Raw genomic sequence first — 12,313 nt, 5'->3', positions numbered from 1 at the left:
CCCTCTAAACAACCAAGACAGAGCACAATAGAAATTCTCCACTGGCCCAGGACTGAGTGTTTAAAGATTCATCCACACAAAGGAGAAACATTGCTGGTGAAAAGTAGACTCCTTTGTCATGTCTACATTTTCCCCAATCTGAGAATTTAGTCCAAATTGTAAACAGCCAGGTACAATACAACGCTAAAACATGAGGGTTAGTCAAATCATCTTACACGACCAACAAATCATTATCCTTCACTCCAACGAAACATTTTCACTTGTGGCCAGTATACACAAAACAACACTATTTGTTGGAGGCTGTGAAGAGTTTGATTTCTTGATGAATAACCCTTAGAATTTTAGACCATAGGTAACAAATCTCAGACTGGGGCTGCCATAACCATGTTGGCGTCTAGGCAAACATGTTAGTTTGAACGATAAGCGTAGTCTGGGCGATCGCAATGTTAATAGTGGAGTACAATCAAGGGAAGAAATTATATCTGTAGCGACTACATTTTGAGGAACTTTGAGGAATCCTAGCAAGTGTTCATACTTTCCATAGGATAGTTTATATTTAAAGGTTATGAACCCAAAATCAAGCAGTCTCATTTGCTCAGGTGGGAGTGACTGAATGCATACACCAACTTTGGTCCATCTTTACAATGCAAGTTGTATGCATTAATCAGGTTGTCCCAGCGGGGCAGTTTCCTATCCAGAAGCTTTCTTTGTTCTAGCCCATGGTTTCTCTGCAGGTAAGTACAGTCTTGTTTTTACTTCTACAGGTACAGAGGTTTGGGTAAGTTCTCTGATTGCAATTGATTATAAGGAGCCTATGGCTCACATGCCCTTTTCCAATATCATCCTACAAGTAATAAATGCTCCCTGATTATCGCTCAGAAAGTTGCTGTCAAGTGAAGACCTTTGTATTGGTGGCATTTTGGGAATGCAAACTCACCTCTATTAAGTGGGCATTTCATAGTAGTTCACAGAGGTTTGCTCTCTTAACTTGAATAACAGGAAAGTTATGAGAAGGCAATGTAGGTATTTTATATTTAAAACTCCTGTACTGAGAGTGAGCTGACCACATAAAAGAACTGTATGCATTATATTCCTTATAGTATTAGAGTCATGGCCCCTTATTGTGAAATTTAGTTGGGACCACCGATCAATGTACTCCCCTACCTTATCGGTTATGATTCAAACATGAAGGATTATAATTTTCCCTAGACGACTTTGGACTCTGAGTATTTTAGACCTGACCCATTCCATTGGACCCTACAGCTTTTAACATCTCCGATTTGATGCATCCATGATTTACTTTTGCCCATCGTCAGATAACAAGACAATATCTGTGGCATGTTTGGAGACTTTGAACCCAAGGTTCACGATGGATTCTCATTGCACCACGAACAGCCCAACAGCAACATGTCGCCCCATTGTAGAACGTTTAAATAAATAAATATGAAATACCAAGAAGGGATTTAACCCAGTAACCTTTTTATCAGGTAATATATTGGCCAGGAACTAGAGTGCGTGCCTCACCTCTTTTTTTCATGCATAAATAAATACATTCCTCATGGTGGTTCTTATCAGGCTATACAATATCTGCTCCCAGGTTCTTGGCCTCTGCTGCGTCGTCTACTGACAATGAAGCCAGTCTTTTTCAAGATTGCAGAGAAGCCCAACACTTTCCCATGGTGTTTCTATGTTGAACCTTCAGAGAGTATGTTCTTATTTCACACATTAATTCTTTACCAATGCATGGTGACCAGTGATTATGTTAAAAAAGGTTATCTGGAGATGCACTTCCTCCATAGGACTTATTGTGAAATTATAAACCACAGAGGGGGCATTATGCATTTCCTTAGACAAAGGAGTAAATAGAGATGTGTATATACATCTCCTCCCTCCCCCCCAAACCGACCACCCTCTCAGATCCAAAACCTTACTGTCACTCTCGCAGAGCATTCCAACAGCCTCCCCCGCCAACCGACCACCCTCTCAGATCCAAAACCTTACCGTCACTCTCGCAGAGCATTCCAACAGCCTCCCCAGAATCTTACCACACATACCAGTTCCTCTTCGCTGGTCTCTTGGGTCAACCTCTTCTGCACTTGCTGCCCTTCTACAGCCTAGCCTATGCTGTTGTGGAGTTCCTCCTGGCTCCCATTAGTCCTCCATGTCACATGCTCCCCTTCATTAATTTCTGGTTGAGCTATTCCCCTAGGGGTTGGGACTTCCCCTGAAAGTCTTTAATAAAAGGCTTTTAGTCCTGCCCATTTTTAATCTTCATTTGTGTGGTGGCAGCAGTGGGCTCTGCCTGTTCATTTTCCCTGTGATTCGCCTCATTTGCTGGTTAGTTTTGTTTCCATCCGAGCTCATGTCTCTCACCTATGAGTCTCTTAACTATCAGTCTTATCAGTTTCCCCAACATTCCCCTTGGGTCCATCTAGGTTTGGTGGGTTGGGTGTCTTATCCCTTTTGGGCATGGAAAATCCAAGTCCATGCCATTTCGTGATTCCATTTCCCTGGTTCCGGTTTTCCTGATTGCGCCAAGGTGCATTCTGGCAGTTGTGGTTCAGAAAAAGAGACCTGGTCTAGAGGTACTGAGTCAGAGGCAATTGTACCCATTTCCCTGGACATATTCAAACACTCTGGGGGGGATAGGTTCCATCTTACCCCCTTTGAAGGCATTATGAAGTAGACACAGACAACAGGTTCAAGTTTTAACTCACAAAATGTTATTAATTTAAATGTCAGGATGGAGTAAGGCCTAACTTGCCTAATGCTAAGGTGGGATTTCCCTACCTAAAAAAACTAAGGATAGTCTGCGTCAGGAAGTCCAGATCAATTGTCAGTCTGTGCCCAAAACCTACACTTGCCCTCACAATTAACTGCATACAATGTGTAAGGATGTCAGCACCAACATGAATAGTGTTCCAAAATAAAGTTCTGGGCTTCTTCCAGCTCTTGGCTTGCAATCGCCTTTGCCTTCCCTCAAGTTCAAACAGTTCACAAAGTATTGGGGCTCCCTTAAGAGTTCAAATCTTCCAGATCAAAAACAGCACAATTCCTGATTAGGTGCCCGCAACGTTTAAAACTGTTGGATTTGCAATGATAATTGGTGACCGGAATATGGAAGTAATGAACTGGGAGTTGGGCTGATGTGTCTCACGGTGGGGAGGAGTTCTTGTTGGGGGGGTTCTATCTTGTTGTAAATTCAATAAAAAGAGATTAAAAAAAAACAGCACAATTCCTTGGGACACTTCCAAACTCTCTTGTAATTAGTACTTTTCACTGGTTTACAAAAATAGCTCTGTTTCTTGACTTCAAAATCACTTGAGCGACTGTTGCAATACACAAGCTTTATTATAGTTACTTTCCTTGGCTTTTTCCAAAAGGGCCACTAGGTCTAGGTGCAGTTGTCAGACCACATGGTCCACCCATTACAGGTCACGCAACCGATACCCTTTCTCATCTGCCTTTCATCAACAAATATTTTTCCTTGACTGTGAAGATTGTTCCTTTTATCAGAATTATACTCTTCCAACACTTTACCATGGCTAGATTGGCCACCATTCACTTTGTTACACTTTTTGTGCTCTTCTGTCTTCTTCCAATACAGGTTTCCTCTTAACCTACAAGTCCTTGAACACTGAGCTTATGTCAATACTTGTTTCTCCTCTCAGACCCTTTTTGGGATTAAATTGACTTTGCCAACATGTATCTCAACCAATTAATTCTGTGGTATTGGCCACTTGTATCACCTCACTTTTATTCCATTAAAAAATGCTCTTAACTTGCTTTAGCTCCGTGCAGCATTCAGAAATGCTTATGTCTTTCAGTTCGGTCGGTAATCTTTCAGAAAAGGTTCATAACTTGCTTTTGCTCGGTGCGACATTCAGTAATGCTTATAATGTCTCTCAGTTGGTTTGATGTTGAAGATCATCTGTTTCGGCATTCAAAAGTGTTTTAACTACTTTCAGTTCGTTTGAGATTTAAAAGCACTTGTTTCAGTATTCAAAAGTGCTTAAGACAATTTCCAGTTTGTTCGATATTCAAATAATGCTTGCTTCAGGTTCCTGTAGCGCCCCTGTACGAGTGTTCCCTGTTTACGCTCACCGGCTTCAGGCGGCAGCTCCCTTTGGCTTCGTTCCGTTTCCTCTTCCTGCGTTCGGCTTCCAATAACTCTGCTCTTCCCTCATGGATATCGGAGAGAGCACCGCTCGCTCTCCTAGCCATTTGCGGTGCCCGGAATGCTTCGGTGCCTCGCGGTTCCTGCTTGCGCCAGACACGGAGGGTGTCCATGACTTCCAGACACTCTCTGGGCCTGCCTTGGCGTCCCTTGTCCTTGCTCAACATGGCTTCCAGCATCAGTGTCTCCCGCTCTTATCTCGTCAGTCCGCCTCTCTCCAGCTGGCTCCAAGCTCCAGCCTGCTGTGTCCTCTTTGCAGCCCACATTTTTATATCCATTACACTTGCTAAGTGATCACCGATGAAGGTCATTTAGTTCAATCGCCTGATCATATTTAAGGTGAAATGCCATGCTGTTCCATGCAAAATCCTCCATAGCACTCTTCTGCGTGTCAGTACCAGAGTGGTGTTTAGGGAGGTTTGCATTATCCAAATGAGGATGTGTCCTCCTAGCTGGTCTCTTCCTCGTCCCAGTGTTTAATTGTTATTTCTAGGGGATATTTTGAAGGGGCGAAAAGGTGAAAAGCTGACAGTATGCTACAAAGGCTTTTGGGACAGAAGGTTAATTTGGAAAAGGTAATGGGTGATACCATGTCTCATCTAAGGACGTCCTCTCCCCAAGTTCCCTCCGCCCAGGTGATCGCATATCCACCGCCCAGGGTCGGGATCCAAAAGCGAAGGCCTTTCCCTGGTCCTCCGAGAGGAGGATTCTGGGGAAACAGAAGTGAGGACGTCCTTAGGTTCCCTCCCCATTCGTTTGACAGGGTCACATCCCTGACCTTTTCACAAATGTGGTGGTGAAAATCTCTTCATTGCACAGACTTTAGAGGAGGTCCGCAGCAAGTCAAAGAAAAACAATTTGTCCACTTTTCAGAAAATGAGACTCCCACTAGAAATGTTTCTGAATACCGCTGTGTGCAAAGGTTCTGTCAGAGCACCTGTGGATGGCAGGGAGCCACCTCAAGGTTTGCAGACCATTGAGGCCCACACGATGCGGACTGTGCTTTGCCCATGGTTCCAAAGCTGTTCTTGCACTCATATGACATCTCTTCACATGCAAGTGCCCAAAGCTGCAGCGGCATCCATTCTCTGATCCAATGCCTTTGTGTGGGGGGGGTGTGTGTGTGGGTGTGCGTGTGTGTGGGTGTGTGTGTGTGGGGGTGTGCGGGTGTGTGCGGGTGTGTGTGTGGGGGTGTGCGTGTGTGTGGGGGTGTGCGTGTGTGTGGGGGTGTGTGCGTGTGTGCGCGCGTGTGCGTGTGTGCGCGCGTGTGTGCACGTGTGCGCGCGCGTGTGTCATTTCGTACTAGACATGTGTTATATATCTTAATGTCTGCCTTACTCTTCCTTACCCACTTAAATGGAAAAGACTGCAAAACTTTGTAATTACTCCTGTTTAATATCTGTTATATCACTTCGAAATTTCTTATATTTCGATAATGAGGTCATGCCGGTTATCCTGTTAGAACTTGGCCACATACTTTGGAATATGTTTCAGTACTGCTCTTATGAAACTTCAATAAAACCTTTAGCATAAAATAAAAAACAAAAAAGAATACGAAAATCTATTTAGCAACATCGATTATATAAACAATGAAACATTCAATGGAAGAAAAGAGGAAAAAAAATAATTAGACCGGTGGCATCACACACCCTGTGGTGCGAGGTAGTAGTTTTTTACAACATTAGTTGAATAATGCAATACAGGCCCAGTTGATCATGGTTAAGAATATTAAGTAGTTGCCACCGTCATTAGCACCCTGGGATTGGGCGCTGGCCAATCTGGAGGCTCAGAACATAGGCTGTATTGTATGGTACAAACCTGCGTTCCGAGGAGCCTGAGTATCCAGCACCTCCTTCCCTTTGCCCTCACCTCTTATCACCTGTGTAGTTTCGTACACAGGTACCAAGAGTGTGTTTTTTTATTTTGTTTAAAAAAATAAAACATAAAAGCCACGCACCTTTGTTGTGTGGCCCACTGCTGCACAGTGCCGGCCCCCGAAGTTCATTAAAAAAAAAAAACTAAAAAAAAAAGTTACCATGTCTCCCAGTTCAGTTTCGGTAAAAGAGTTGGTAGGAAGTATTCTAAATGATTTTGAAGAGATGTGGAGAGGGAAACGTGGTGATATTAGGCCATGAAGATGTAGGTAAAAAATGTCAGAGGGAGAATGGAACGATAATATTTGCTTCTATGTTGATCCATATTGGTGTGTCATAAAGAGGTATTTCATAGTTTTAAAAAAGCAATTATTTGCTTGAGAATAAAGGCTTTATGATATGTTTGGAAAATGGGGAATTTTACACCTCCTGGGAGTTTTGGTAATCTTTGGTTCAATAAATCCTGCCCTCACACATTTAAACCTGATAATCCTACATAGATGGTACTCTTCAGGTATCAAACTAGTTAAACACATATTTCATAATTTTACAGCAATCCCCTTTATACAACAATTTTATATTCCTACGTCTGACCTTACCTTTCATGCTTCTCTTCCCAAATCATTAACCAAATCAGCAACACTCTTACTCAAAAATCCCCCTCCCATTACTAACATTTCTAATCAATAGTTCCTCTATCAAAGCAGCCAAAATATATACATTCTTAAATGATCCCCATTTCCTAATTTGCTAAATTCTAGTATTACTACACAATGGGAACCTGATTGGAATTTCGAACCCACCCCTGAGATGTGGAGTAAAATATGGAAACTTTATTACTCAACATCTGTTGCCGCCAATCTAATTCAAACTAATTTCTTCTTCATACACTGTACATTCCTCACACCCATGAGAATTGCAAAAATTGCTCCTAACGTATCTAATAACTGTTGATCACGTCTTTGTTCAAATGCTGACTTTCTACACTTAATTTTTTTATTGTAAATTTGTAAATGCATTTTGGGGGAAAAAATGTGGATTTGTCTACAAAAAATGTTTCTTTTTAAAGAACCTCTGTCTCTGTGTATTGGCACTATTAGTAACCCCTGCATGCAGCAGATTGAATCGCCTACCTTATTTAATTTATTCATTAGCATTGCTTACCATAATATTAATTTTCATTGGGCAAATGCCTCTAATGTGTCCTTCAATACTTGGTGGAACTCCATTTGTTCCATCCACCATATTGAAAAATATCACGCCTATACTGTAGATCATTCACATAAATTCAACAAAAAATTGAATGTTTACATTCAATACCTCAATAATACTGAATAATGATGTTCAACCATGTAGCATCAAGATTATTATGCTTAAACATGATCAACCCCTATATCTACCTATCCTATCGTATCTTGTCCTGTTTTTCCCCCCTGCTCCCTGTGTGTCTTATTATCAACTTTCAACATAATTGTTTTAGCCTATTATTGTATTAAACCTGTTATACCATTGTTAACTGATTTAACAGACCTTCAAACCTACAAAATATAAAAATGTTCTACGACTTAAACAAAAAAAAGATACCATTAGCACCTGTGTGAACTACACAGATGCTAATGGCGATATGCCACTTGGCAGCAGGTACGACCCTGTCGGTAACGGCGCCACAATCCCCCTTAAGGAAGCCTCGCCGCCAACAGGGTCAGGCCATCACCCCCATTGTGACCATACACTATTGCACAGAAAAAGAGCATTGGATGATCATGTTTTGCTGCGTTCAACTGCACATTCCAAATACATGCAAATGCTGTCCAGGGAACCCACCTCTAGATTCTGACATTCCTGGGCTGAGTTAGTTGGAAGCCCAATCCATTTAATTTCTTTTTTTTCTTTGGAAATGATGTTCATAGCCATCAGTACATTCAGTGCATCGTAGACCCGCCGTCTGATGTTCTTCTGGTCATAAGCCTGCAAAACGAGAGAGGAGATCACCTATAGTTAAACCTTTTGATATGTAAATGTAAATTACTCAAAGCTACCATCTGAATGAACCATGCGTCCATTGTAATTTTGGGCAATCTTTAGAGCGGTGTGGCATCATGCTTTCACATATATATTCACATATATACAGGGAATTGTTGATCATCACCTACAAATCACATGATCACACCTTGTGGTGCACAGGGACACGACGAGGGCTTGGTGGGGGCTAGGCCCAGACTTCCTTAACTCCCAAGTTAGTATCTATAGCCAGGTAACCCCTATTGGCTAGATCTTCCTTCTCCAAGGATAGTCTCCCTAAAACTTCCTATCCGTCCCCTACTCTAACCACGTGTTCGTATTCTATAGGGAGCAGGCACAGCGCCTGGCACTTACTCAGTGGTGTACAGGGTGGTTCCTTCACACCCATACTCTCACTCACATTTCCCTCTGTACTCTACTAACTCCCTCCTTCGGGTCTCCTCCCCACCCTTCCTTTCTCCCTCTAATGTCACACACACTCCTACTCCTCGCTCCACCCTTTGATATTAACACCACACCTCTTCCTCCCTTCCAACTCCTCCTGTACCCCTCATACTACCCCTACACCACTCCTCATCTACTTATACTCTGCCTCCACACCACTACTACAGCTGCTACACTACTACTGTTCCTCCCACACTACTAACAGTCCTCCCACACTACTACTACTCCTTTCATTCCACCCACTTTCTACACCACTCTCCATTTCACTAACCCACTCACTCCACAGGCACTCCCTTACACTATTTTGAACTAACTTAATTTGCTACACAGACATGCTCACTCACTGCAGTACCCCTTGCACTCACTAAACCAATACCTTACCTTCTCAAACTATAGACTCCACACTCCGCCGTTTCTTCCCTCCACCTGCTGGTCTCTTGGTCCTCCTCCACTCCAATGCAGACCCAAACTACCCGTTTCCTGTCCCAGGCTTATATCTACCTCTGTCTGCTAGCATTGGTCAGCTTTCCCAGGCCAATCTGTATGTATGTATTTGTATGTATTTATTTTTGTATAGCGCCGGTAGCCAGAGGGCATCAGGGCGCTTGAACAATACGACACAGAATAAAGAGAATAAAGAGGACAGGCATAATATGACATGAGCTGTTGGCTCGGAAGACCCAACAGCCACTAGCACCCCAAAACTTATCTGAAGAGGTGTGTCTTCATCCGTTTCCTAAATACAAGGTGGTTTGCTTCTGACCGCAGAGAATCAGGGAGGCTATTCCACAATTTGGGTGCCAGCACCAGAAAAGATCTACCCAACCCAGATTTCAGCTTGAACTTGGGTACAACCAGCAGACACTTTCCTTCCGAGCGTAGTCTTCTCCTGGGAGTGTAGAGGATTAGGCTGTTTTTCAAATACTCTGGTGCTTTACCATAAAGGCACTTGTGGACCAAGGAGAGGGCCTTGAACTTTATACGTTACTCTACTCTAAGCCAATGAAGGGAAATCCTATCGGAGGTGACATGGTCTTTCTTCTTCAGATTTTTGACTAACCTAACCGCATTATTCTGAATAACCTGACATCTAGATAAGTCCTTAGACGAGGCCCCTAACAACAGTGCATTGCCATAGTCGAGCCGTGACAGGATAATGGCTCTGGCTATGGTGGCCAGGTTGCATTCATTGAGGAAAGGCTTGATATATCTCATTAGCCTAAGATAATAAGCCGTATTTCTTTGGAGATAGCTGGTCTGGGCAAGAGAATCAACCGCAGAGTTAACCATCATGCCCAAGGTTTTCACTTTAGGGGCCACCAAAATGATGGCTTTCTTAATTTGGAAAGATTTATACTCTGCCCCTAGATTAGCCAACTGACGACTGGATCCAAACAGCATCAGTTCGGTTTTTGAATCATTCAGGCACATCCAATTAGCCTGCATCCAGTCGTTTATTGTCTTATAAACCCTTGCAATCACTTCGCTGTCAGCGGCGTGATGGTTACCCCCCAGTTCCAAAATAAGCTGGGTGTCATCTGCGTAATTCGTAAACGACACACCAGCTTTCACCAAAAAGCTGCACAAAGTGCGCATAAATATTTTAAACAGCATCAGTGACAGACTGGCCCCTTGGGGCACCCGGAAGAGGATGTCGCAGGGAACAGAGAAGTTGCTGCCCCAATGGACTCTGGCTTGGCGGTTCGATAGAAATGACAATAACCAGTCAATGGCTCCTTCGGCGCAGCCCACATTCTCTCCGAGTGCCTTAATGAGGAGTTGATGATCTACCAGATCGAAAGCGGCGCTTAGATCAAGAAGCATCAGCATCCCTAACTTATTTTTATCTAACAGGCTCAGCATCTGATTCTGTATGTCCAGCATGGCTGTTTCAGTACTATGGGACGCTCTGAAGCCTGATTTTTGCTGGTGCAAGGCCTCCTGATTCTCTACAAAATACTGTAGTTGCTGCGTTGCTACCTTGTCCAATAATTTAAGAACAAAATTGGAGTTTGTTATTGGGCGCAGGTTAGCTGGGTCCTTAGGATCCAGGCCGGCTTTTTTTTACAAGAGGGGTGATGGTGATCTTCTTAAGTTCCTTAGGCACTACACCCTCCTGAAACGAAGCATTCACTATTCTCAGGAGAATGGGGGCAAAAATGTCTATGTTGGAGAATAATGCTAGGTGGTAAAATGTTTTCTGCACAAGTGGTGGGTTTCATATTGTTCAGCACCTCTAATAATTCTGCTTCTGTAATGGAGTCATATTTGAATAGCTGTTCTCTAATGGTTGCCTCCACTTCTATACATTGTGTATCCTGATTAACAGAGGTTCTAGCCTTGATAATATTTTGTCGTGCTTTCTCTGTTTTAGCTTGAAAAGCATTAGAGACAGTATTACAATCCTCCTCTGTGGGCGTAAACGGGGGTGTGAGACTAGCAGGTTTTTCAATACGCTTCAGTATGTCGAAGAGTTTACTAGTCTTGTTGTCAGCATGTTCAATCTCTGAATTAAAGAAGTTGGCCTTGGCTGACTTGATTTTATCTCTATATTCCTTGTCCTTTATTTTCCAATTATTTTTACTATCCACTGATTTATCTAGGATCCATTTCCTCTCCAGAGTTCGTTTTTCCTTTTTTAATGTGTGGAGCTCTGTAGTAAACCATTTTTGGCAGTTGTTGTTTTTTCTAGCTAATTTAGATTTGAGAGGGGCCTCTGCCTCCACCAGCTCAAGAACATGCTTATTGTATTTGTCTAAGAGAGTTGTGCACGAATCGTGATCCTGAAAGGAGCACAGTATTTCATCAGCGCATGACTTAAGCTGTGCCCTGTTTAGATTTTTAAAGTTTCTATTAATTACTTGGATATGGGGATTATGTTGAATTACGTGTATTGGCAGTTTTAGATTAGTAGATACCAGATAGTGATCGCTCCAAATGCAGGGCGTGGTTCTGCAATCTTGCAGGGATACATTATATCCACACAGCCAGTCTAACTGGTTTCCCTGAGGGGTGGTGGGATCCTCATTGTAAACTTTAAAGTCAAGGTTGTTCAGCGCTTTTTCCAAAGCAATGACTCCTTTATCCTGTCACACAGTCTTCCCCAGCTGGGCAAGTATGTGTGACAGGAAATCTATTAAATGGAGCTAAGACCCGCCCACTCCTGCCATGGGTTATCGATGGCGGCCCCAGAGTCCAAGGGTTGAAGTGTATAGTAGAGGGGGGGGGGGGCAATCTTTGACTTCCCTGTGGTAAGGCCATTGAGTTTAGTTTTGGGGTCGGAGCCCTATAGTCTCTAGTGGGCTAGGGACTCCTGCACCAAAGGTGCTACAGACTGGCTGCTGCCTGCAAGATTGCAGTTGCTGCCAGCTGATATGGTCTCCAAGAAAAGCTGTGATGATGGGGCCTTTAACAGGTTACCTGATTGCACAGGCTGTCCCTCGGAAGATGCCTGAATACCAGAAGAAACAAACTAGCAAGCATCAACATATAGAGGCATGGGGTCAGACAAAGGCCTACTTCACTGAATCATGCAGCCACTAAGGAAAGGGTTAAGGTTCGGGCTTCACTTTCCCACTCTTGACAAGGCCCGAGAGCTGGCCTTGTCACACTACCCACGTGCAGAAATAGCCAGAGAACTAACTTGCAGCCTACAGGCTCAACAGACGCAGTCAGGCTCCTCCTGGAACCGGTTAGGAGATGGCAAATGATTCAAGTGTGCCCACAATGGTCTGCTTTGGGACTCTCCAGAAAAGTGCCCAACCACACAGGAACAGTGGGAAATGTCAAATGGGCC

General features: G+C 43.3%; 1 protein-coding gene across 3 annotated transcripts in view; it reads right to left on the bottom strand.

Annotated features, from left to right (window-relative positions):
- Window positions 1-12,313, bottom strand: part of TFDP2 (transcription factor Dp-2) — a 751,258-nt gene that overhangs the window by 291,612 nt on the left and 447,333 nt on the right. For all 3 annotated transcript variants that reach the window (XM_069618279.1, XM_069618278.1, XM_069618277.1), the window contains one exon: window positions 7,876-8,019. In XM_069618279.1, the coding sequence (XP_069474380.1) occupies window positions 7,876-8,019 (144 nt within the window). The remainder of the gene's footprint in view (window positions 1-7,875; window positions 8,020-12,313) is intronic.

The sequence above is a fragment of the Ambystoma mexicanum genome, chromosome 10, assembly GCF_040938575.1.
Source record: "Ambystoma mexicanum isolate Mex_15411 chromosome 10, UKY_AmexF1_1, whole genome shotgun sequence".
In the NCBI taxonomy this organism is placed as follows: domain Eukaryota; kingdom Metazoa; phylum Chordata; class Amphibia; order Caudata; family Ambystomatidae; genus Ambystoma; species Ambystoma mexicanum.
The sequence above is the reverse complement of the archived record's forward strand: the minus strand, read 5'-3'. Positions and strand labels throughout refer to the sequence as shown.